The sequence below is a fragment of the Molossus molossus genome, unplaced genomic scaffold, assembly GCF_014108415.1.
Source record: "Molossus molossus isolate mMolMol1 unplaced genomic scaffold, mMolMol1.p scaffold_m16_p_15, whole genome shotgun sequence".
Taxonomy (NCBI): Eukaryota; Metazoa; Chordata; class Mammalia; order Chiroptera; family Molossidae; genus Molossus; species Molossus molossus.
Genome location: NW_023425350.1, coordinates 26,252,952 through 26,276,510, shown reverse-complemented (window position 1 = coordinate 26,276,510; position 23,559 = coordinate 26,252,952). Strand labels below are relative to the sequence as shown.

The 23,559-nt window shown below is 39.1% G+C and overlaps 1 protein-coding gene across 3 annotated transcripts in view; it reads left to right on the top strand.

The window, feature by feature from the left end:
• The window catches only part of THUMPD2 (THUMP domain containing 2), a 28,582-nt gene extending 5,285 nt beyond the window's left edge, over positions 1-23,297 (top strand). Inside the window, exons 2-10 of one of the 3 annotated variants that reach the window (XM_036263390.1) lie at positions 3,806-3,941; positions 5,178-5,584; positions 6,202-6,279; positions 8,484-8,536; positions 11,998-12,085; positions 16,607-16,678; positions 17,154-17,268; positions 19,070-19,178; positions 22,606-23,292. In XM_036263390.1, the coding sequence (XP_036119283.1) occupies positions 3,806-3,941; positions 5,178-5,584; positions 6,202-6,279; positions 8,484-8,536; positions 11,998-12,085; positions 16,607-16,678; positions 17,154-17,268; positions 19,070-19,178; positions 22,606-22,930 (1,383 nt within the window). In that variant the 3' untranslated portion in view covers positions 22,931-23,292. Of the gene's footprint in view, positions 1-3,805; positions 3,942-5,177; positions 5,585-6,201; positions 6,280-8,483; positions 8,537-11,997; positions 12,086-16,606; positions 16,679-17,153; positions 17,269-19,069; positions 19,179-22,605 lie in introns of all 3 variants that reach the window. The other 2 variants (XM_036263392.1, XM_036263391.1) reach the window with 2 other exon arrangements.
• Positions 23,298-23,559: the final 262 nt, after the last annotated feature.

Below are 23,559 nucleotides of genomic sequence, written 5' to 3'. Positions count from 1 at the left end.
ACATTTTTTTAATTGAGAGAGAACCAGAAACATCGATTTGTTTTTCCACTTATTTATGTATTCATTGGTTGCCTCCTGTACGTTTGTGCAATGACAGGGGATTGAACCCAAAACCGTGGTGTATCAGAACGAAGCTCTAACCAATTGAGCTACCTGGCCAGGACCTATACATAAACTTTTAATCTTTGTGTTAGACTTGAATCCATAAATTTTAAGAGAAAGGCTAAAATGCTAGCTGCTTAATTAGATATGCTAGCTGATAACAGAGCGGTTTTCACTTTAATAAAGCCTGTTACTTCATTTTCCGAGGTGTCAGACATAAAACCAGCTGCTCTGAGACACATGGTTATGATTTAATTCCAAATGGGGTAAACAGATTGTATATATAAATAAATTTTCAAGTGACAAATATTAGGGTGAAATATCCTAAAATGCTACATTCCTCCCTAAGTTATTGAATATCACCAGTTACAAGCAATAAACCAAGGGAAAAGGGTAACACTAGCTTCAGTCGTATTTAAAATCAGAAGACCCAAAATTCATTCTCCCTACTGCTTCAAGCTGTAATACCTTATCTTCATAAAGGATAAACAATTAAAGTGCTTTCATATGTATAATTATTTCATTTTCACAGTGACTAGTTTACAATTTAGTAAACTACTTCTAATTATATGCTTATTATAAAAGAAATGTAGACCTTATATGTTAACTTTTAAATAAAGAGAATAATGTTGATTTTGATTTTGAGAATATATTTAGCATGTTAAATCATCAACACATATTGTTCTTATGATTTGACACCCTAAACAAATTTAGCCTTATAGGTCCTCTTAATTAACTTGATATGCAGTCATGTTCTTTTTTTTTTTTTTCATCCTCACCCGAGGACATTTCTCCATTTTTTAGTAAGATAGAGCAGGAAGGAGAGAGAGGAAGAGAGAGAAACATCGATGTGAAAGGGACACATCGAGTGGCCGCTACCCACACGACCCAACCAGGGCCGGGGACAAACTGCAGCCAAGGTACATGCCCTTAGCGGGAACCGAAGCCGGGTCTCTGTGGACCGCAGGCTGATGCTCTTACCGCTGAGCCAAACCGGCCAGGGCTGCAGTCATGTTCTTTTTGAAAATCTTTCCTCTTTCCCCCCCTAAAAAGTACCTTTAGAAAAACTAATTGTAATGTTTTCCTTGATATTCAAATAAATAAACAAATAAAAAGGTAAGATCTTGTACAATTAAGTAACTATTAATATCTAGATCACTAGTTACTTAGGTTAAAATAACTGATCTAGATGGTGTAGGGATTTATTTGTTTATAGGACTTGAACCTTAAAACTTTACATTTTCAGTGGAATATTTATTGCAGTTCCCCCATAATCTTGTCAAGGTATTTTATGTCCATTAGTTGTTTTGTGGTGGCTTTAATATGAGCTGCATTTTTATGTCAGGGAACATAAAATCTAAAAATTTTTAAACTTTTTAAAACTTTTCTTCTAAGTGCTAAGCATTTTGAGCTATATATTTGGTTTGGAATTTAGTGGAAAATGTCACCTTTGTAATGAGGAAGTAAATTCTAGAAACTAGAAGTTCTTGTTTTACCTGCTTCATTATCCCCTTAAATATTGATTCCTAAACATTCTTATTATTTCATCTATCTTGGTCAGCTGCATTGTTGGTATCTAAGCTACTGGACTTTATTTATTTTTCAAGCTTCATTGAGCTATAATTGACATAACATTGTGTAAGTTTAGGGTATACAATGTGTTGATTGATAAATTTATATATTGCAAAATTATTACTACCATTGCATTAGTTAACACTTCCATCCATCACATAACCATTTATTTTTTTGGTGAGAACAATTTAAGACCTACTCTTTTAGCAACTTTCAAGTATATGATACAGTATTATTAGCTATAATCACCACGCTATCCATTATATCCCCAGAACTTGTTAAACTTATAAACAAAATTTTTTGGCTTTTAATTGGTGTCAACCTAGGGCTTCCTCAGCATAGATTCTTCTTCATCACTTAGAATGGTAACCCCAGAAGTTAACCATCCCAAAAGCTTAACTAGACCATGTCAGATCAAAAAAAACAAAAATACTTGTAGTTCAAGCTCCCATTGAATGGGAGCTACCTAAATACGTGAAATACCCCAAATTCCCTGGTGCTTCAGTTCTAGGAGATGAGTTCGAACGATGTTAGTCAGCCCATGGCCACTGCTGAAAGGAGAATTTCAGGACAGTCCACATCTATCCTGAATTTAAGGGAGTTGGTTGACTCAAAAAGGTTTAGGATTCCACTGGTATTGAGCACTCTGTGCCATACCTCATTAGATGCCTCCTGAGTCGGAGCCCTTTTCATTTTCCTTCTTCCCTGACTTTTACCACTTATCTGCCCTATCTCCAAAGCCTGTTTCTGTTTGATGCATATTTCTCGCTTCTATCCATTTTTCAGTCCCCACAGCCAAGTGTCTCATTATTTCTACCTCAATAATCGACTTCTCCCTCCAGCATCACGTTCTATACTCAGTCCTTTATGCCTCTTCCAAAGTAATTTTTTTCTAGCAACTAATTTGGTGCTGTCAGTTTTCATCAAAAGTCTATAATGGTTGACCATTACCATCTGTGGTACTCCATTTCATGACCATCTATCACGCTGGGCCGAGCTATACGCCATCCATCTACCTGACACTCTCAATCAGCATAAGGCAGGAAAGGGTGCCGGGCTAACTTACTTCGCTTCAGCCAGGCTGGCACTCCCGCCTCTGCATCTTGCCTTCTGTTCTTTCCTCGGAATCTCGCTTCCCAAATCTTGTAGGATTCTTCTCCGGTACTTTAACTAATGATGGCCTCCATATTCAGCATCATTTACCAAACCTACAGCTCATCAATAAGTTTATTGTATTAAAACATTTTTGTTTTCTTTTCTGGGTTTAATTTGAGTTGTTGTCTTATAAGTTTTGCATTTTAATTTGTACGTCAGAGCATGTCTATTACATCGTTATTCATCTTTAGGATATTTATTTCTGGTAGACCACATGGTAGGTGTTTATTAAATATCCACTGATATGTTAACTTTGGGCTAGACACCTTGTTTGTCCTATCCATTATACCTTCTCTTTGCCTACTTTTAAACAGTGTATGAAATTTGGCAATATAATTACCAAGTATTTTGTGTTCTGTTTTTCTGGTGGTATGTGTACTCACGTGTACATACGCACACTTTACAAACGATAGCATAACATAATAAGGTTATGGTCTTGATCACTGACTACATGACTCTGTACAAATGTTTTAACCTGCCTAAATCTCAGTTTCCTAATCTCAAATGATGATGATAAAGTCTGCCTTAGAGAGTTGTTATAAGGATGAAGGAAAAAAATGTACTCAGGCCCTGGCCAGTTTGGCTCAGTGGCAGAGTGTTGGCTGGCAGACCAATGTCGTGGGTTCAATTCCGGCCAAGGGCACATGCCTGCATTGCGGTCCTCCCCATCCCTGGTCGGGGTCATGAGGGAGGCAACCAGTCAATGTGTCTCACGTCGATATTTCTCTCTCTCTCTCTCCCCCTCCCACTCCTATCTGAAGATAAATAGAAAAATATCCTCAGGTGAGGATTAAAAAAAATTTTTTTTAAATGTATTCAGAATGCCTAGCACAGTGTCTGACAACCACTAGATACTTCAGAAATGGTCATTTTTATTGTTAATCTAGATGCTATGTTTTAATCTATTAAGGGAGAAAAGGGAGATGGTTCTTTCTCTACACTAGACTAAATTAATATCTATTTTTTATATCTCTAGGTTGAATATGTTTCAGGAAAAGTTTTTTTCACCACCTGTTCTGACTTGAATATGCAGAAAACATTAAAATCCACAGAAAGGGTATTTTTGCTGATCAAAAAGCAGTTTCTGTTTAATGTTTCTTCTGTAAGTAAAGGTATGGTGTATACCTGTTGTTTTTCCCACACAATATATGTACGCCAGAGTTTTCTGCTTGATAGTTAATAAGTAGCCATTTGACATTTTTAAAATTCATTCCTACCTATAGGATCATTAGTTATGTATTTTTTCTGTATTTCCTGAATATTTTCACCTTGTTGTATTATCACCTAATTGTGTCTTTTCTCTTTACAATCTGCTGCCTATTTTACTGAGATTTTAGTGTTCTAAGTCACATTTCATCTTTGAGAATTCTGATCAGACACCTTCACTATAGTAATGTATGGTCAGTTACATTTATTTAAATTTAGGACATATAATAACCCATTTATAAAGCATTAGAGTTCAAGGGGCTTAAGAGATTTTTTGTTTTTATAAATATGCAGCTAAAATAATTTAAGGATCTTGATAAAAGCAACAAAACGGGGCCAGACACTTCTGGATTAAACATTGCCTTAAACTTCATTGTGAGTGCTAATTATACACAAGAGATCGTGTAAGCATATAGTCTATAATAAGTTGTATCAAGAAAGATACAAATGGCAAGAAATCAAGACAGGGCAGAAAAATTCTTTTAAAAGAAATACTGTGGGGTCAATATAGTTTCATTCCAGTATTCCACACACTCTCATTATTAAAGAAATACAGTAATTTCTATTGGGTCATCTTGGTGACCCTTGTTCATCAAGAAAAGATTACATTGTGTTGAGTATGCTGGCAGTCCCTAAGTTATGAATGGGTTGTGTACCTGAAGTGTACTTTAGGGAAGCTCCTTTTATGATATGTGTTAATAGTATATGGTCTAAAATAGTCTCAAATTTCAGTTGCTCTATTTTTGACCTCTGTGTTATATAATTTATTCCTTTTCTTTTTATCTTTTTACTTAATTTTATAGGCAAGATCTGCATTATTTCAAAGATTGATACACACTCTAGGTCTTGAAGAGGTCCATATATTATCATAGGACAAATGATCTTGCTAAAGTATATGATAATTCTAAAGGAATTTTAAAACAGTTTGATGTTTAGCATGGAATATAATAACGAACCTTATTATTCTGCACAATATTCTTATATTAAATGATATAAATTCCAGACAAAAGGGGAGTCATTATTCATGTAGTAATTTAAAACTTATTTTATAAGAATAAAGATAATGCATTTTTGGGGTGATGAGTACAATTGGCTGTCTTTAAATTTTCGATGTAGGATAAACTGAGATTTTATTTATTTAGGAAAAATATTTAATGAAATGCAAAGACTTATAAACGATGATCCTGAAAGTTGGTTGAATGCCATTTCAATTTGGAAAAATCTTCTTGAACTTGATGCAAAAAAGGAAGAACTTTCTCAAAGAGATGCTAATCTACTAAAAAGAAGAATGAGAGAAAATGACACCGTTATTGCTAAGAAATTAAAAGCAGAACAAATACAAGAGACACAAGAGACTAGGGAATGCCAGCCAGAGAAACAAATAGAAGAGGAAACCCTGGAGCAAGGAGATTTTCTCACTGAAAGAGAAACATTTCAAGAACTTGAGAATGATGTAGCGAAAGCAATTGATGCTCATAACCACAAGGACTTGACTTTCCGAGTTTCTTGTCGCTGCAGCGGAGCTATGGCAAAGACCCTTTCCGCACAGGTACACTCACCTCCAAAGTGGGTTCCCATTTTCTAGAAGAATTAACTACTCTTTCAATTTAAAGTGAGATCAAACCTTGCACAGAATAGATGACTTGGCTCAGGCAGATAACTAGGCCTAATACCATATAATTTAATCTCTTTAAAAATACATTTTCCACTTAACTTTACCTCGGATGCTTAATAGGGATAGTATGCCAGGTACTGACGTCTTTTTACTTTCTCCCCGAAAGTTTTCTTAGACTCACAGGTATCTTTTGCATTTGGAAATCCTGATATGGTCCTGACTTTTGGGATTTCTCTTCAGTTCAGTTCAGTGTTTATAGAGTGATGACTGCACCAGGCCCTATATGTGTGATTGTCACTAGAACCTAGACATAAATACACATGAGTAGATGTTAATGCCACAGAATGTGTTGGGGTGTGATGGGGGATTGAAAGAGGTAAAATGCAGCCTTTTTGCCTTGAATAGAAAATGCTGCAGTATAATATTTTAATATTATATTACCATCAAATAATCTGACTCAATTTTCCAACTGACTCTCTTAGTTTTTACTTATATTTAAAGTTAAATTTTTCATTTATAATATTCTTTTCTATAACTTGCTGCTTTTCCAGGAAGTAGGAAGAATAATTGGAATTGCTCTTATGAAACAGTTTGGCTGGAAAGCAGATTTGAGGAGTCCGAATTTAGAGGTAATGAATATTTAGTTTATTTTACATGCTTACAACCTAGTTCTTTAAAGACATTGTCAACTAATCTATTGTACTTTTCAGTTTTGCTTTAGAGTTTCAAAAAGTACGTCGACATGGACCCAGCAGTCTGTTTTCTTTAGCAGTAGAATGATGCAGATAATTCTGCTAGCAGTTTTCACTGTGAAAATGTATGGAATCGTCTTGTCACAGTTGAACTAAAAAACATCTATTATAAGGTTGCAGAGATGCTCTTTGCGATCACTGTGATACATAACAAGTCTCTATAATAAGAAAGTGTAGGTAATGGTGAAAAAAAAAAGAAAACAAAAAGGGCTGCACAAAATTCAATAATATGTTAATAGTGGCTTTTTTAGGGTTGTGGGGTTATATTTTTTCTTTTTCTCTATTTTTTGAAATTAATTTAATGAAGTTACACTGTTTTCAGTTAGAACAAAATAAAACCTATGGGGAAATAAATACTAGCCATAAAAAAATATTCTTCACTGCCCTGGCCAGTTTTTGCTCAGTGATTAGAGCAGCGGCCTGCAGATCAATGAGTCGCGGGTTCGATTTTAGCCAAGGACATGTACCTCGTTTGCGGTTTGTCCGCGGCCCTGGTCAGGATCGTACGGGAGGCAGCTAGTCAATGTGTCCCTCTCACATGCATGTTTCTCCCTCTCTCCCTTTCTCTCCCTCCCACTCTATCTGAAGATAAATAGAAAAATATCCTCGGGTGAGGATTAAAAATAAATTTTTTTTTTAAATATATTTTTCACTGTTTTTGAGAATCATCTCATAAATTTGACAGGTAGTATAGTCATTTTCATTTGTAAATTTATTGTTATATAGCTTTATGAATGACGTAATTGCTAGCCAAATCAGAACATTTTGTATATTGTCTTTTTAAAAATTTTGATATGATTTTTTTACTTTTAAAAGTAATGCCTGATGTATATCTTTTGTTCTTGTCATGTGAAATACTTTGCCCCCCAAAATGTTTTGGCGTAAGGGTGTCTTATCTCCCCCTTCTGCTCTCTGGCTTCCTCCTCTTCATCTCCCTTTGATTATCTCCCTGTCTCAGAATTACATTTTTCCAGAGTTTAGCTCATAAATAAATATAGCTAATTTAATTCCTATCAACCATTTAATGCAATTAAGGTTAACTGCTATTGGTAGAAATAATCAACACAGAACAAAATGGGCAACACTAAAATCAAACAGTAAATTTTGTGACCAAAATTGACAGAAGAATCAAATCTTAACAAATTTTCTTCTGCAAAATTAATAGAAAAAATTTCATAGAGTGAGAAGCTATTCTTAATAACATTTGATATAAAAAATATCAGTACAGTATATCTTTAGTATAAATTATAAATAGAAAATAATTAATCCCAATAAATAATTTTGCTAAAATTGAATAATATAAAACATTGGAAACTTTAGGTGTGGTGTTCAAGGAATTAAATTGACTAAAGAGAATTCATTCCAGATTGTTTTTTTCTTGATGAAACTTTATCAGTATTGGAATAATTCTGATTAAACGGCATATGTTTAAAATAACCCAGGGGTGAAAGTATCAGGGTTCAAATGCTTTTGAGGTCAAACAGCAGAATTAGAATATTCCATAAACTTCATCAGACTACAAAAGTAAGATTCTAACTTTTAAAATTTATTTGGGCTCTCGATTATAACTTGAGACATTTAAATCCTCTTTACGGCCTAACAGAAGAAAGGTAACGGAGAGAAAGAAGTTCACCTACAGACAGTAGAGAGAAAACGTTGCCCTTGCTACAGTATATTTGACCTGAAGAAAGTTTGCTATTACAGTAAAAGTATGTAGCCTGTGATAGTCCTGTGTGGCCTGAGAATTAGAATGGATTTAGGAAGTCATCTCTATCCCCAGATGCTGAACTATCTGTTTCAGTATAATAATTCAAAGAATCTTTGGGAAGAAAGTGGATCTTGAGTTCTTCATGACATGATTCTCCATATAGCTCATATGCCAAATTAACCTCAAAAGTTAAAATTTATTTTGCCTCTGCTCAACGAAAATAGTATAGAACATTTTTTCATATATGACAAATAAGGCCTTGGAATGTTTTATTAAAAATATAGGTTATGTAGGTTCAAAATAGTTTTTAAATGATCGATAATTTGGTAGTGCATTTCCCGTTTCATTCTAACTTATGCATTTATTCTTTCAGATCTTTATACATCTAAATGACATTTATTCTGTCATGGGAATTCCTGTGTTCAGGTAGATATTATATTCCAAGCTTCCCGTTTGTACATTAGGAGAGTTTGTAAAATTAAGAACTGTATGGTTTTTATTTATAGTATGAAACATTATACAGCAGAATGGGCTAAAGGCAAAGCAGTTGAGTTCTTTACTTTAGCCGGTCAAGTGTTTCCATGGAGCTTAGTGGATATGATTTGATCTGACCAGTTAGAGCTATGAAAGATTTTATCACAATAATCCTCTGATTACATGAGTCAGACTGAAAATTATATCTGATTATTTCTATTATTGAGTGAGTTTTACAGGCCCATATTTAAGCTAAAAATTTCAGTCTGTTGGCATCATGGAATTTTAATTAAAATCGAAAATAGAGCACAATTCTTAAAATGCACCTTGAACATGAACTGTGTACAGCTGTACCACACTGTACGCATGTATAAGAACCATGGACTTCAGTTCTACCTTCTCAACAGATTAACTGCAAGTTTGGGCAGAGTATCATATTTCTCCACTATAAAGTCAGGAAAATAATAGCACCAACTTTATTGCTTTGTGGTTGGGATTAAATGAGATGACCTACATGAAAATGCTTGGTACTATTTCTAGGACACAATAAGTGTTGAACAAATTTCAACTGCTTTATTTCTGAAACAGATCAGCAAGTATGGGGGGAAGGGAAAACATTTATTAGAGGAAGATTAATTCAATTAATTTCAGTTGAAATATCTAATAAGTACTTATTATATGCTAAACATTGTGCTAGATATCAACATTCAAAGATGAGGGAGATGGTTATTAAGTTCAAGGAATTCAGTTTAGTGGTAGGACAGATAGATGATAAATACTTGACTATAGTCAGAAAAGGGGGCCTAACGTGATGGAGGAGGGTAAGCAAAAGAGCATAGAGGAGAATCACTTAATGAATCACTTAAATGGAGAATGCAGGAGCATCACTTAAATGGAGAACACTAAGGAAAGGTTCCCCAAGTGGGCAAGAGAAGGAGAGGACCTTACAAGCAAGGGTTTGCATGTGCAGAGGCCTGGGGATATGAGAAAGCTTGATTTCTGTGAGGACAGCAAGTATTTCCAGTATACATGGGGCAAGGGACACACTGGAGAGGCAGAAAATGAGGCCGAGCAATCAGAAGCAGGCCATGAAGGGTCTGGTACGCGGTGCTGAACAACTTGCATTTTATTCTAAAAGCAGCGACATGAAGCAGCAGAGTGATGCGATGAGATTTGTGATTTTTCAACTATTGCCAAGGAAATTATATTTTTAAATGAAAGGGAAATAAAAAGAAAACAGAGGTTTAAACTCTTACAATAGTTCAGGCAATAAATGATGAAGAGCTGAACTGAGGCAAAACTAGGATAACTAAAAGGAGGCCATGAATTCTATACAAAGTTAAGGAACCTAGAATAATTGCCAGATGCCTGATTCGGACAACTAGTGGAGATACTCGCATCAGTCACTGAGATAGAAAATGTCGGAAAAGTAGTGCGTTTGGTGAAAAATGTCTGAGTCGATATTTAAAGTTATAGCTCAGGAGTTCCAGCGACAAGTCGAAGCTGGAGATGTAGATTAGGTTCCCCAATATATAGATGATAAGTGAAGAAATATATTGTGATATAAATACAGAGAAAGGATTGTGCTCAGTTTACATCTGTTGACTTTGCAGTACTCTAGGTAAAAAGTGTCCAAACACACATTTAAAAATAAAGATCTGGGATTCAGGTGACAAGGCTAGGCTAGAAATGTAGATAAAACTGTCTTCATCTTGGTAATAGATGGTATGTAAGAGAAGAAAGAAGAAATGTATCTATGTGGAGAAGAGCATGAAAACTACATTTATTTTTGTATTATGTAAAAGTCATCTAAAAATCTGATTAAACACATTAGCCAGATTATATGAAAGTAGAGAAGTGTTTTTATTTTCAAGAAGTTAATTTCTGAACACTTTCTTCTTAAAAAATGTATTCAGTTGATATAATGGGCCCTCTTGTTGAAATAACAGCTGATAATTTGTCCAAGTTTACAAAAAATAACAACACATTTACTTTGGTCACATGTTAATATGGTTGGCTCCGATAAAATAAAACCTCTTTTGGTAAAAATATACACGTAATTGTCAAAACTCTCAAAGGTTCTACATTAAACCCCTGATGCTTAGAAAGGCACTTAGCAGTTTATATGGACATAGACAGGTTTCCAAACCAAGTCTTTGTTGGTACCTAGAGTGAAAAATAATCTCTCAATTCTGATTTTAACGAATATGTTTTGTAGCAAGACAATTGCCAAGCCTAGCCTATAGTATCAAGATTTATTAATCAAAATATTTTCTAGTCATTCCACCTGCAAAGTTTACATCCCAGATTCTAAATCTATGGACATAGTACGGTCTACCATGTGAATTATTTTCTGAAAAACCTTTTAAAAAACAAACTTCCATGGGTTTACCATGCAGAGCTTCCTCATTGTAACAGTAAATATACAGTTATACTATTTTATTTGAAAGAGATAACCTCATGCAATTATAAGATTTTAAGAGGCTTACAATAAATACACACAAAACAGGGTGACTTACAGTCAAAGACAGATCAGAAACAAAATGATGAAAGACACAGTTTGGAGAACACTGTCGCTTTGTATAATGTTCAGAGAAGAGCCTGCTCTGGTTTTGGAATAAGCCTACTCCCAAAACAACCAAGCACTAGTTCTTGAAATCATACCTTCATATCTTACCAACAAATTATATAAATGAAATAGAAAAGTGCATTGAAATTTCTAAGGAAATGCTTGTTCATTGCATTAAACACATAGAAACAGTATTTTGAAATTTTCTATCAAATCTGGAAACACTTAGAGTAGCACTGATGAGGTGGAGGATGAAGGATGAAGTGGTACATAATGGAGACCAGAGAGCTCATTTGGGAATGTCTGCTTCATGCAGACACGGCAATGTCATGCTTCATTTCATCTTTTCAGAAAGATGCAAATGAGCAAAAAGCAAACTTACAAAAGGGACTTTTTATAGAAAACCTATTTCAAGAGTTAGTATCCATTCAGTCGTACTTCTCATGCTACATCTCTCACAAACAGCATGTTCTTCCTGATGACTCCAGGTCAGCAAAAGGTCTCTTCCGTATGGGAAAACAGGGAAGCATTTAAATACTTGAGCAAAATTTCCTTCATATGTGATTACAGTTTTACAGATTAAACACAAAAGGGTTTAAATTTCCCTTATGTAAAATGTTTACCTTTCTGAAGTACTACACCAACTGGTCGAACAAGATGCCAACTAGAGAAGGTATTTTTGTAGTAAGGTTGAATACTCTCAACTTAGGGAATATCTTAGCGTGTGTTGCGTGAACATGAAAAGATGATTCACAGATACAGCAGGTTAATCATTTTTATTTCTATCAGGTTCTTCAACTTACAGTAATAATGGATATAGCATCAGGTTCTTTTTTCTTTGTAGGGTTCCTTTAGCCAGCAGAGCTTACATCAAGACAGCAGGATTGAGGTCTACTGTAGCGTGGGCAATGGCCTCTGTTGCTGAAATTAAGGTAAGAAAACTGTTTTCATTCTTATCGATATAGTAGCAAAGTCCTTTCAGTAATTAACTTACAGTGTCTCTTACTTACGGACATCTTAGTTGCTTGCTTGCTTTTCTTTTCTCTTTCTCTTTCACCATTTTCTTTGGCTGGTTTTCTTGTTGCCATTACCCTTAGGAAGTTCTGCAGTGATATGTTTTTATATATTGTTGAACTTATGAGAGTAATTTGCCAATGAAAAAGCTGGCTCAAAAGATAGTCACATTTTATTCTCATTCTTTGTGTCACAATCACATGGCCTAAAAATTCTGTACTTCTTAAAATTTAAGTTTTTTTCTGTGACCAAGATCTTGATCAATTTATATAAATGTTTCACGGACATAAGAAAAAAAGGTTCATTTTGTAGTCAGTGTCTTTGCTATCTTTGCTTACTAATTTACTCTCTGCTTGATTTTGAAAGAAGTATTTGAAATCTCATTGATTTTTTTTAAATGTTTCCATTTTTTTGCCTTTTTTTATTCATTAATTTATTTTTGTTACAGATGTTTCTCCTTTTTCCCCCATTGACACCTTCCTCCCAACCCCCCCATTGTCGTCTCTGTCCATAAGTGTTTGCATTTTCGTTAGTTACTGCCTATGTAGTTCTGTGTATACACACCTCCTCTTCTGCTTCACGCATGTGCCTTTCTGTTGTTACCAGAGTTCTCTTTATCTCGAGTAGTGAGTTAAAACCTAAATTGCCCCATCTGTTATTAATATTTCTTTGACCCTTCCTTATTTTAAGTGCATTTTTGACACACAGCTGTTTGTATCCCACTCTGATGGTCCCAGGCATCGATGAGAGAATTCGGTATTATAGCACACACCTGATTGTATTTCTTTTATTTTATTCTGTTTATAACTTCTTGTAGTTTACGCTTTTATTTTTCCTGGTTTGACCAAGTTACTTCATAATCATTTCATTGTTCTCCCTGAGGTTGGAGATTCTACTTTATTGTTCTAGTCTATGAATGATTCCCTTTCCCAGCTCTCTAATTAAACACTAGGGCTCTGCTATTATTTTAAAACAAAGTATCTGCTCCTTCCTCTGTCAAGACAGTTTTACCACCAAGATATCCTAGTCTTCCCCTCTTCCCTGTTAGGAGATGAGACCTGTAGAGTACCGTTTTCTCTCCTTGTCCCGCCTTGACTCCTCCCTACAGTGAGATCTTTGAAACATTTCATCTGTCACTCCCAACCCCCAAGTACTAGATTGAACTAAATTAGTTATCATGTGTCAGATTTCTCTTAAAATATGTCCCTTCTGTTTCAAAAGTTCTTAGCACTACTATTCCACAGCCTGTCCTTAACCATCAAGATAGAATTGTGTATAACAAACACGTTTCTGTGCAAATACAAAGATATATTGCAGGGTATGTCACTCCTCACTGTGGGTCCTCCCATTGCCTTTCCCCATTCGAGGTCTCTGCTCTGGTTTATTTATTGCTTCAGCGAGGTCTTGTCTTAGGTGTTTTCCTCACACGTGGTGTTTGGATTTCTGTGTATCCCCAGACCTCGTCCTTTCATCCTGGGTGTGCCCACCCTGGCTTGGGTTGCGGTCCTTTCTCTCGGATGTCCTTAGGTGCTGGCCCGTTGTCCTGTAGCTGCTGGTGCAGCTGAGCCGTCGGTGCCAGCACAGTTTCTCTCCATTTACAGCTTCTTGTTCTTTCTGCTCAGAAGCTTGTGAGGCTTTTCTCTTTAGTCCTGTCAAGTTCAGGGATATTACCAGAATGTACTTCTGTAAGTGTCTTTTCTATCAGCCCAAAACTCAGTGATTCTGACTGCCTGGGTTTAATTCTGCCTCCATCACTTTCTGGCTGGGAAATTTTGGGCAAGATACTTAACATCTTCACGCCTCAGTTTCTCATTTGCACGATAAAAAGAATAATCTCATAAAGTCATGTAAGAATCAGTTGAATTAGCATTTATCAAGTGATTAGAACAGTGCCTGACATTAGAAAGTGTATAAATATTAGCTGCTGCTAGAGTAATAATTATAGTTATAATACTTATTTGGAATATCTAATGATTATAACAATTTTATTATTATTTCTCTAGCTCAGGCACTTTTTCTCATTAACTGCTTTGCATTAGTGACTTTAACCTTAAGCTACTTTTGTTTCTGCCTCGGGAATTTTCTCTCTCAGGGCATTCTGTTTCTTTCCATTAGGTCCCCTCTGGCTCTGACTGAAGCCTGGATGTCCGCTGAGCACTCTGCTTCCTCTGTAGACATACCGAGGGCCCCTGGCCTGGCAGCGGGGTAGGTGCCCTGCTTGCTCCTCGTCGTTCCTTCTGCCGAAAGCCTCTCAGTGCCTTTGAAGCAAATACCATCAGTTTATCACCGTCAAGTCTAGGTCTCTTCCTATCAGTCCTGTAGAGCAGGGGCCCTTATTCCTGCTGCAACTCTTCATGATCTCAGCATTCATTCCATAACCTGACCCCTCAAGGTCACAACCTAGACCTGGGCACACTCCAAGGGAATGCCTTCCAAAAATCTGTTTCATGAACCCTGCTCTTAACCACCTTCTCTTTGCTGGTCACATCCTCCAGCACCCTAACACCATTCATGAACCCCTTGGGACCGCCAGTCATTGGACCCTACCCCTGCCCATTGCTTACCACTGCCCATCACTCCCTCACAGCTTGGATTTTATGTTCTACCATGACAGCCATTTCCTTGCCCACACTTTTAACTCTCTTGATTCTTATTTGACTTAAATAGTGGAATCAGAAGAGAACTTGAACACGTTCTCTTCACCAAATCCACCAATGTGTCAGAATCTGCCTACACCGTTGCCTTTTCTCCACTCTGATAAGTGAACTTCCCTTGTTTCACTCTGTGACCTGACCTGTGGGCTGGACTTTAGTCCCTCTTCCCTATTGAAGGACTTGCTTTCTACTGGGTCTTCTCATCAGCCGTACACTGGCCGTAGTATCTCACAGCTTCCTCCAAACCTCCTCCTGACCCTCGTGCTCCTTCAGCCACCACCCCGTCCTCTGATTCCTTTTACAGAAAACTTACAACTAGCTGTCGTACTTGCTGTCACTCCTCCTCCTCCCACTCTCTCCTGCCCACTCCATCGGGCTTTCCCACCAGCACTCCACCGAACCCGCCCATCTCACACGCACCCGCCAGCACGCGGACACCGCCGGCACCCTCCCGGAAATGGTTTTCTGCACTTTGCTTTGGGAAGTCACTCTGAGCTCTCCTCCTCCGTGAGCATCAGCTCTCAGCATGCATTGCCGAGTCTTCATCTGCCAAGTGTCTGTACTTAGATAGCCGGGGTCCAACCCATAGACGTTCTTTTTTAACTTCTCTCAATTCCTGGATGACTCATCCAGTTCTGGTGCTTTATATACCATCCATACACTAACACTGACTGCTCCCAAATTTATAGCTACTCTGAACCTCTCCCCTGAACTCCAGACTCATAAGTCCAGGGATTCTCTTGGTCTCCATAGTTGGCCTAGGAGGTGTCTCAACATTAACATGCCCAGGATTGTGCTCTTGTCTCCTTTGAAGCTTTTCCTCCCCAAATCTGCCCATGTCAGGAACAGGCACCTCTGCTCTTCCAGATGCTCAGGTCAAAATCTTTGGTCATTTCAGACTGTTGTCATTCTTTATCATTCCACCTCCAGTCAAACCTGTTTGCTCCACCTTTAAAATATATCCAGAATCCAACCACTTCTCACCACTTCCACCAATACCACTCTTAATTAAGCTACCGTCATCTCCTGGATCCCATAACCAGCCTCCCTGTTAACACCCTTCCCTTCAGTTCTATTCTCAACAGATCATCTACAATGATCCCTTTGAAATGTAATGTTTTGTTACTTCTCTGCTCAGAACCCTCCGTCCTTCAGAATAGAACCAGAATCCTTACAGTATCTACCAGAGCTGACCAGGGTGGGAGTGATTAGTATTTGTTCCCCAAATGTCTTATTCTCTTCCCAGGTGCAGATAGAATTACACTTTCTCAGCCCCTTGACATTGGGTGTGTCATGTGACTGACATGCTTAGCCAGTTAAATGTTTGGTAGACATGATGTGTGTCACTTATAGATGGCACCTTTAACACCCAGTGCATAATTTGTCATCCTGATTTTCCCTCTGCACAGTGATGGCAGTGCTCCAGATGTTGACCACTTGATCAATTTGACTTCCAGAGTAAGAAGCAGAAGCCCCGGTGCCCTACTGTGGGCATGTACCATGAGGTTACATGGTGTTTTAAACCTCTAAGGTTTGAGATTGTCCCTACAGGCAGCATAAGCCAGCCCATCTTGATGGAATCGCCTGCCTCCCTCTGATGTGATCGCCACATTTCCCCTGCTCCCTGATCCTTAAACATGCCAAGCGAGTGCTTGCCTACCTGAAATTCCTAAAGTGTAAAAGGGACCTTTACTCCTAAAGTATCGATTCCTCAGGTTTTAGGTTTCTTTTATAATACCTATTATAAGAGAGTTAATAGCACCAAATCAATATTTCTGTCTGTAGGCTGGTGCATTTGTTTTAGATCCAATGTGTGGACTCGGAACAATACTTTTAGAAGCTGCTAAAGAATGGCCGGTGAGTTCTAAACTTTGGTAAACTAAGAAATATATTTACTTTAATTGGTATATGTATGTTCATTTAACAATTATTTAGAATTGATTGTCTTTTGGGGATTATTATTATAATTGTATCAGTCACTATTTACTATTCTCAAAAGGCTTACAAAGGGTTAAATGGCTATGTCATTTTTTTAATGGTATGATAAATTTAGCAAGATATGAGTAATGCCAATTAGTCATGACAGACTATGCTAATCCCCAAATTCTTTAGGCACTTGTAACTGTAAAATATTAATAGATTTTTAAATTTCAACAAAAATGTTTGCTATTGAATATCATTTTAAAGAAATACTATACATTTGTTTCAACCTGAATGAAAAATTCATTGATTTCATTTTTATCATTTGTGAAAATAGCAGTAGGTTTTCTGAACTACAGAAAATATCTGATAATTGTATTTATACTTAAAATATGAGTGTCTTTCCTCGTAGGATGTGTACTATGTGGGTGCTGACGTCAGTGACTCACAGTTACGAGGTGCGTGTGACAATCTGAAAGCTGCAGGCCTCACGGGTAAAGTTGAGTTACTTAGAGTCTCTGTTATAGGTAAGACATTAAAAATGCAACATTTGGGGAAATGAACATATGTAAATATGTACCCCTCTGGATAAGCCCATTTTTCAGCCTTATACAGGCCATCACCATTTGTAGATGCAAAGGCAGGAGGGAGCCGTTTGAATGACAGCTGTCTAGGAGCTTTCAGTCTCGGGTAGAGGTGCAGTGAGCTCGAACATGAGAATCTCAAGGGCAGAGTTAACGGTGTCTACCCTACGGGAATACTGACTGGGTGAGTCGGAATCATGGCAGGTGGGGTATAGTTATGACAGGCAGTGATGGACTCCCCATCTTATGTGGCTGGGATGCTTTTGATGGCCTGGACATCTGTGCCAGGGATCACACTGGAGCACTGAGAAACTGCATCCCAGCCGGACCCACCGCCGTGTTGACCTTGGGTCTCAGTACCAGCTAGAAGAACAGGTCAGCATTAGATAATTTGGCCTTTACCCCAGGCTTTCTCATTCAAAGGCTGTCTCACCTTGAAAGCGACCTTTAACCTCTCTGAACTTTAGGGATAATAATAATAATACCTAACCAGCAGGGTGTTGTAAAGATGCAATTAGTCTCAAGTTCAATTCAGTTAGTCGCAATGCACAGTTCCCGAGGTCCTTAGGTGCCGCCAGGAAGACAGCTGGAGCAAGGGGGGGGGGTTGTTCAGGCGCCAGGCAGGTGGTTTCAGGGCGGTGTCAGGGGAGTGGGCCTTGCTTCAGAGCCCCACCTTGGGCACCATGGAATGTCAACCGAAGGTCATTGGCAGCAATCCAAATGCCAACAGGAATCCCCAATTAGGGGTGTGGTAAAGAAGTAAAGTTTAGTGCAGACAGCTCCAGGGTAAAACAGCATGGCTGGGGAACAGTTGGCTAGTGCTACAACACAGCCCCGTGGACACAGCAGGCTGTGAGGCCGCCTGGGCCCCTCGCTGGGCGGCTCTGCTCCTGGATGGTCTGTGCCCGCCCACTCCGCGCTCTGCTCCCACAGGTGTCCAGTGTTTCAGCGCCACACAGGGGAACGGCCTTTAATCTTCAGTGGAAAGTCTGCTCATTTCAAGTCTAAGTTTTCTTGTGTACAGAGGAATGAGTGGAAAGTATAATAAGTAGAAAGTGAAAAATACACTCAGAAAATATGCTTGTTAAGATTGGGTGGATAACCTTACGACGATCTAATTTCTGAGACAAAAATGTAAAGATGAGAGAGAAATTTAGATTTCATAGTCAAACACAATGTTTAATTTTACTTAATGGTAAAATTCGTCTTTTTGATTATTGATTGTTTTACCTCTTCTCCAGGCTTAGGGCTAGGTAGATGTGCTTAACATTTTGGGTCCTTTTAAAATTCAAGCTATGGATCATCTCCCTTAAAAATAAACAGATCTACACATGCAAAGTTTTATATACAACTATGAAAAAGGAAGTGAAAATTATGGAATATAATTTTGTAAAAGGTTTTTCTAGACAACTTAATGGATTTCTTCTTGGGTCTGGCAATTTTCTAGTCATGTAATATGTTTAGAGAATTGAAGTTTCTGGTTAATTTAAAATTCTGCTTAACTTATATTATACTTTATTATACCTGAAAAACCAGTATTTAAAAAACAGAATATAATTATTTTACCATTTATCATCAGTAATTCTGGAAGCCTTTTAGAAACTTGTGATTTTTTAGAAATAATGTTAGCAATCCTAAATTTTATTTAATATGCAAAAGTAATCCTGGGTACTTTGATTTTCTCATATTTAGGTTGTAAATACTTGAACATACTGCATAAGGTTCTCTGATTTCTGTATTTCAGAATTGCCACTGCCTTCAGGAAGTGTCGATGTTATTATTTCTGACATCCCTTTCGGGAAAAAGTTTACGTTGGGAAAAGACATCAGAAGCATTCTACGAGAAATGGAAAGGTAAGGTATTGAATTTATTTCCATAATTTTGAGCTATTGGACATTTAACCAAAATATAGCTCCCTTCAGTTAAGAGTTGATTGCATTTTAGTAATTTCCTAGAGTTTTTGTAGCTTAATTTTCTAAGGTTTTAAATCAGAAGCTTATAACTGAAATAAATAGTTATTCCATCTCATCTTACACATTTCATTCAGAAAAAAAAAAAGTTTATTTTTCATTATTGCCTGAAATCTGAGTCTCTGAAAATAGTGATCTACGCTTCAGTCACTGAGCTAGGTGATTTACATATTTACTTCTAGTCATCACAGAAACCCTGCGTCCTATGTGTTAATCCCCCAGACTTCAGAGATGGGGAACTGGTACCCAGAAGGATTAACTTCCTCGGGATCACAGAGTGAGGCTGCATCTGTACTTTCCTGATCATTTACTTTGATAGAGGAGAGAACTCAGAACACATAGAGGAATGAAAGGACGTGAGGAAGCGGTCGGTTCCTATTAAGTTGCCTCAGCTGAGCATTTGATAGAGCAGGACAACAGAGATGTTCAAGGGCCAGAACAGAAGCCGTGTCACCAACGGAAAAAGTGGACCATGTGGGCTTGGGTGGGAAAATCCAGCCATGAAGTCTCAGGTCAACTAAGAGTCATCTCTCCTCCCTACCAGCTGGTGCTCCTAACTTCTTTTTGGATTGTCTTATTTCTAAGCAAGCTGCCGCGTTATGCAGTTAACTAACTCTTGTTAGGTTACCCGAGATCTCTGTCTGGGCAGCACCTATAATTTAGACACTTCCTGAGCTCTTGTGCTTCCTTCTGCCTGATATGACTTTCTCCTCGAGCAGATATTGCAACCCTGGCTTCACAGTGAAATAATTTCAGGAGCTTTTGAAAAACATTGATACCCATTCTCTTTTTTATACTCCTCACCCGAGGATATTTTTCCATTTATCATTAAATGGAGTGGGAGGGAGGGGGAGAGAGAGACAGAGAAACATCGACGTGATGGAAACACATCAACCAGTTGCCTCCCACACAACCCGACCAGGGCCAGAGACAAACCACAACTGAGGTACATGCCCTTGACCAGATTGAACCCGCGAGTCATTGGTCCACGGGCCGACGCTCTAACCACTGAGCAAAACCGGCCAGGGCTTGATGCCCATTCTTCACCTCTCCCCACCGAGGCTCTGATTTAATTGTCAGTATTCTTTAACCTCACCCAACCTCTTCTGTCGTGCAGCCAGGGTTAATAACCAGAGCCTTTGCACCCAACTAGGTAATTCACCAGCTATACTCTTAAGGCAGCTCATGGTGAGATACTAATATGTGTGAGCAGTGACTTACATTTAATGTAGAACTTTCCAGAAATAATGGCTTAACCTAACCGACAATTGAACACTGTATTTTAGACATCTCCACGAATCAGTGCAGGGCAATATTTTGAGCAAACAGTTCTTTCTGTGCTAGTAAAACTATATGAGCCTGACTTTCTCTAGCTTGGTTTTGGTTCTTTGGATAACGGAAAATGAGACAGTAATTGATATGACTGCCCTCACATTGTGGCAGTCAATTTAAATATGTGTCTAAGAAGCAGGACGATTCATTGTTTCCAGATCCGGTCCCCCCTTCCCCGGACACTTTTGGGGGCACTGGGCTGTGGCTGCGAAGAGGTCGGAGCCCTGCCCGTGCGGGGCTCGCATTCCAGGGCGGGCAGACAGGTCAGCCGCCAGCAAACAGGGTCACTTCCCATCGCAACTGACGTACGAGGAAATCAAACGGCATTTTGCCAGAAAGAAGCAGGGGCTCCCTCAGATTGTCAGGCGAGGCCTCTCCGAGGAGCGGGTCGTTGAACTGGGCCTGAGCAGTGAGCAGGCGCACACAGGAATGAGTGTCAAGTGCAGGCCGAACAGCGAGGTCAGATGTTCTAAGACAAGACGCTCGTTGGTCTGAGCCACCGAAGGGAGGTCAGTGCGCAGACCGTGGCAAGAGAGGGCAGCGAGCAGTCGGTGGGAAAGGTGGGTGAGGGCCGGATCGCGGAGGAGTGTGGAATTTATTTGAAGTACAGTGGCAGAGAGTGAGCAGGGGTTTGTGCTCGATTTCTGTGTGGAAACGGGGCGGGGGGTGCCAGAGTGGGGGGACCAGGCAGGAGATCGGGGCAGTAGTGCAGCAGGAGCTGAGGATGGGGATGAAGCAGATGCGGTGTCCCTTAGGGACAGATTTGTGTAGATTGGCTGATTGTCCTGGTGAGGGAAAGCTCCTTCAGCTGCAGGCGTCTTTGCGGGGTATGGGGGATCCCCTTTAACTGTTGGTTCTCTGGCTGTCCCCTGGTTTCCTTTCCTACACACCGAACTGCTTGAGAGTAGTCTACACTTCACTTCTCTGCTCCTCGCCTCCCAGGCCCCCCGATTCCAGAGACCGGCAAGTACGAGTGCTGCCTCCAGGCTCACTGGTGACTTCTTACACTCCCAGTCACTTGTAGTCCTGTGGCACCTGACACTGTTGAAAGCATTCCCTGCTTGTACTCCTCTGGCTTGGATGGCATCACTTCTGTCTAGACTTCCCCTTAGGGTTGTATTTCATGGGCTCTTCCTCCTCTGTCCTTCCTTGTTAAGTCTCTGTCCCCGGGCCTCCTTCCTCTTCTCACTGTGTACTGTCACCCCAGATCATCGTGTCCACCACTGTGGCTTTAGCTACCATTTTCTGTTGAGAACCCCAAACCTCCAGGCTGTGTGTCCAGCTGTCTACTGGAATCCACACTGACATCCAAACAGTCCTTCCTCCCTCCTCCCGCCACCCTCGGACTCACCCGGTGCCCGACTTCTCTCGGAGCCTCTTCTCCCGGCTGATGCCTTCTGTGCCTCCAGCGCCCTCCCTGGCTCCAGGCCTGGGTAGCACTCGGCCTAGCTCACTCCTGCTGCCTCCTAACTCACAGGGCAGGTTTGCACCCGCCCACGGGCCGCTCCCCTGTTCAGTAGGTCAGTCATTACTGTTTCCACGTAAGTACTATGCCGGCTTAGGTCAAATGATGAAGCGAGTTCTCCTCGGCAATCTTTTTCTAATCCTTTGTTCGTGTCCTCATTCTTTCCTGGTGGCTTTCTTCTGCCATCAGCCAATGGCCTTGAATATACGCTGATTCTTTAGGATTTTTCCATTTGCCTTTCCTTTCTTACAGTCATTTATTAGAATATTATTATAAATTACTTTGAGGCTTGCCTTTTAACTAGAGTAAAAATAGATAATTAAAGCAGATTTGTACTAGTGAATCCATAATTACTATAATGAATATGCATTATGGAAGATACTGCCTAATTATCAAATCCTTGTATTTAAATAGATAAAATTAAATTTCAAATTAAAAACACCAAATATTTTAAATAAAGTGGGATTGTTTGTTATCTGAAAAGAAGGAATTGCTCACACCAGTGTTTTTCAGAGTGCTTCACGTGGGCGGGACCCTCGTGCTGTTGCTCAGCGAGGACCACCGCAGGCGCCTGGGGGCCCGTGAAGAGCACAGCGTCCCCCGGGATTCCAAAGGCAGCCACGCAGATGAGCCTGAAACGGAAAAGTGCGTGATTCCCAAAGAAAAAAATGGCACATCAGAGGCAGTGGCATCTTCACTGGAAGCCAATACCCAGGAATGCTTACACGAAATGCTACCCTTTGGCTCCTTGGTGCCCGTGGAATGCTACAAAGTTAGCCTCGGGAGGACAGATGCATTCATATGCAAATATAAGAAGGCGGACTCTTCTGGACTGTAGCTGGCCAGACACAGGTTCGTGTCAGCCTCCAGGAGAAGGGTGAGCTCCAGGGTCCTGATAGTGCCACAGAGTTCTGAGCAGACAGATTCCCCCAAGACAGGGGTGAATTTCTGCTTCGGGCTCTAAAAGGTTTAATGTTTCTGACAAAGAACAGTTAATAAATATGTAAACTAAAGCGCTCTGAAACGTTGGCTCTGTGGGAATAGGGCAAGTTGCACTCTGCCTGCAGCGTTTCTGAGCAGAAACCGCAACGTCACAACCAAAGCTTTCAGAGGTTCACAGCATGTCAAAATCATCACAAGGTTGCTAATGTTTTAACTGTCAGAATTTTTTGAATTTAGAAACCTTTATGTTAATTCTTTTGATATTGAACTTAATTTTTGAACCTGTAATATTTTTCTCCATTGGAATGAAAATTTTATGTACAATACATTTTACATATTATATGTCTCATGTAAAACATCAGTGGGAATAAGAACAATCTGAATTAAGCCAATATCCTCCAACATGGTAGAAAGTAAGAATTTGCTTTTTTTCTAAAAGCATTAATAAATTATTACCTCATTCTTTTATAAATTAAATGCATTCCTTGTGTTCACTACCTAAGAGGAAGAAGAAACAGGAAGTTG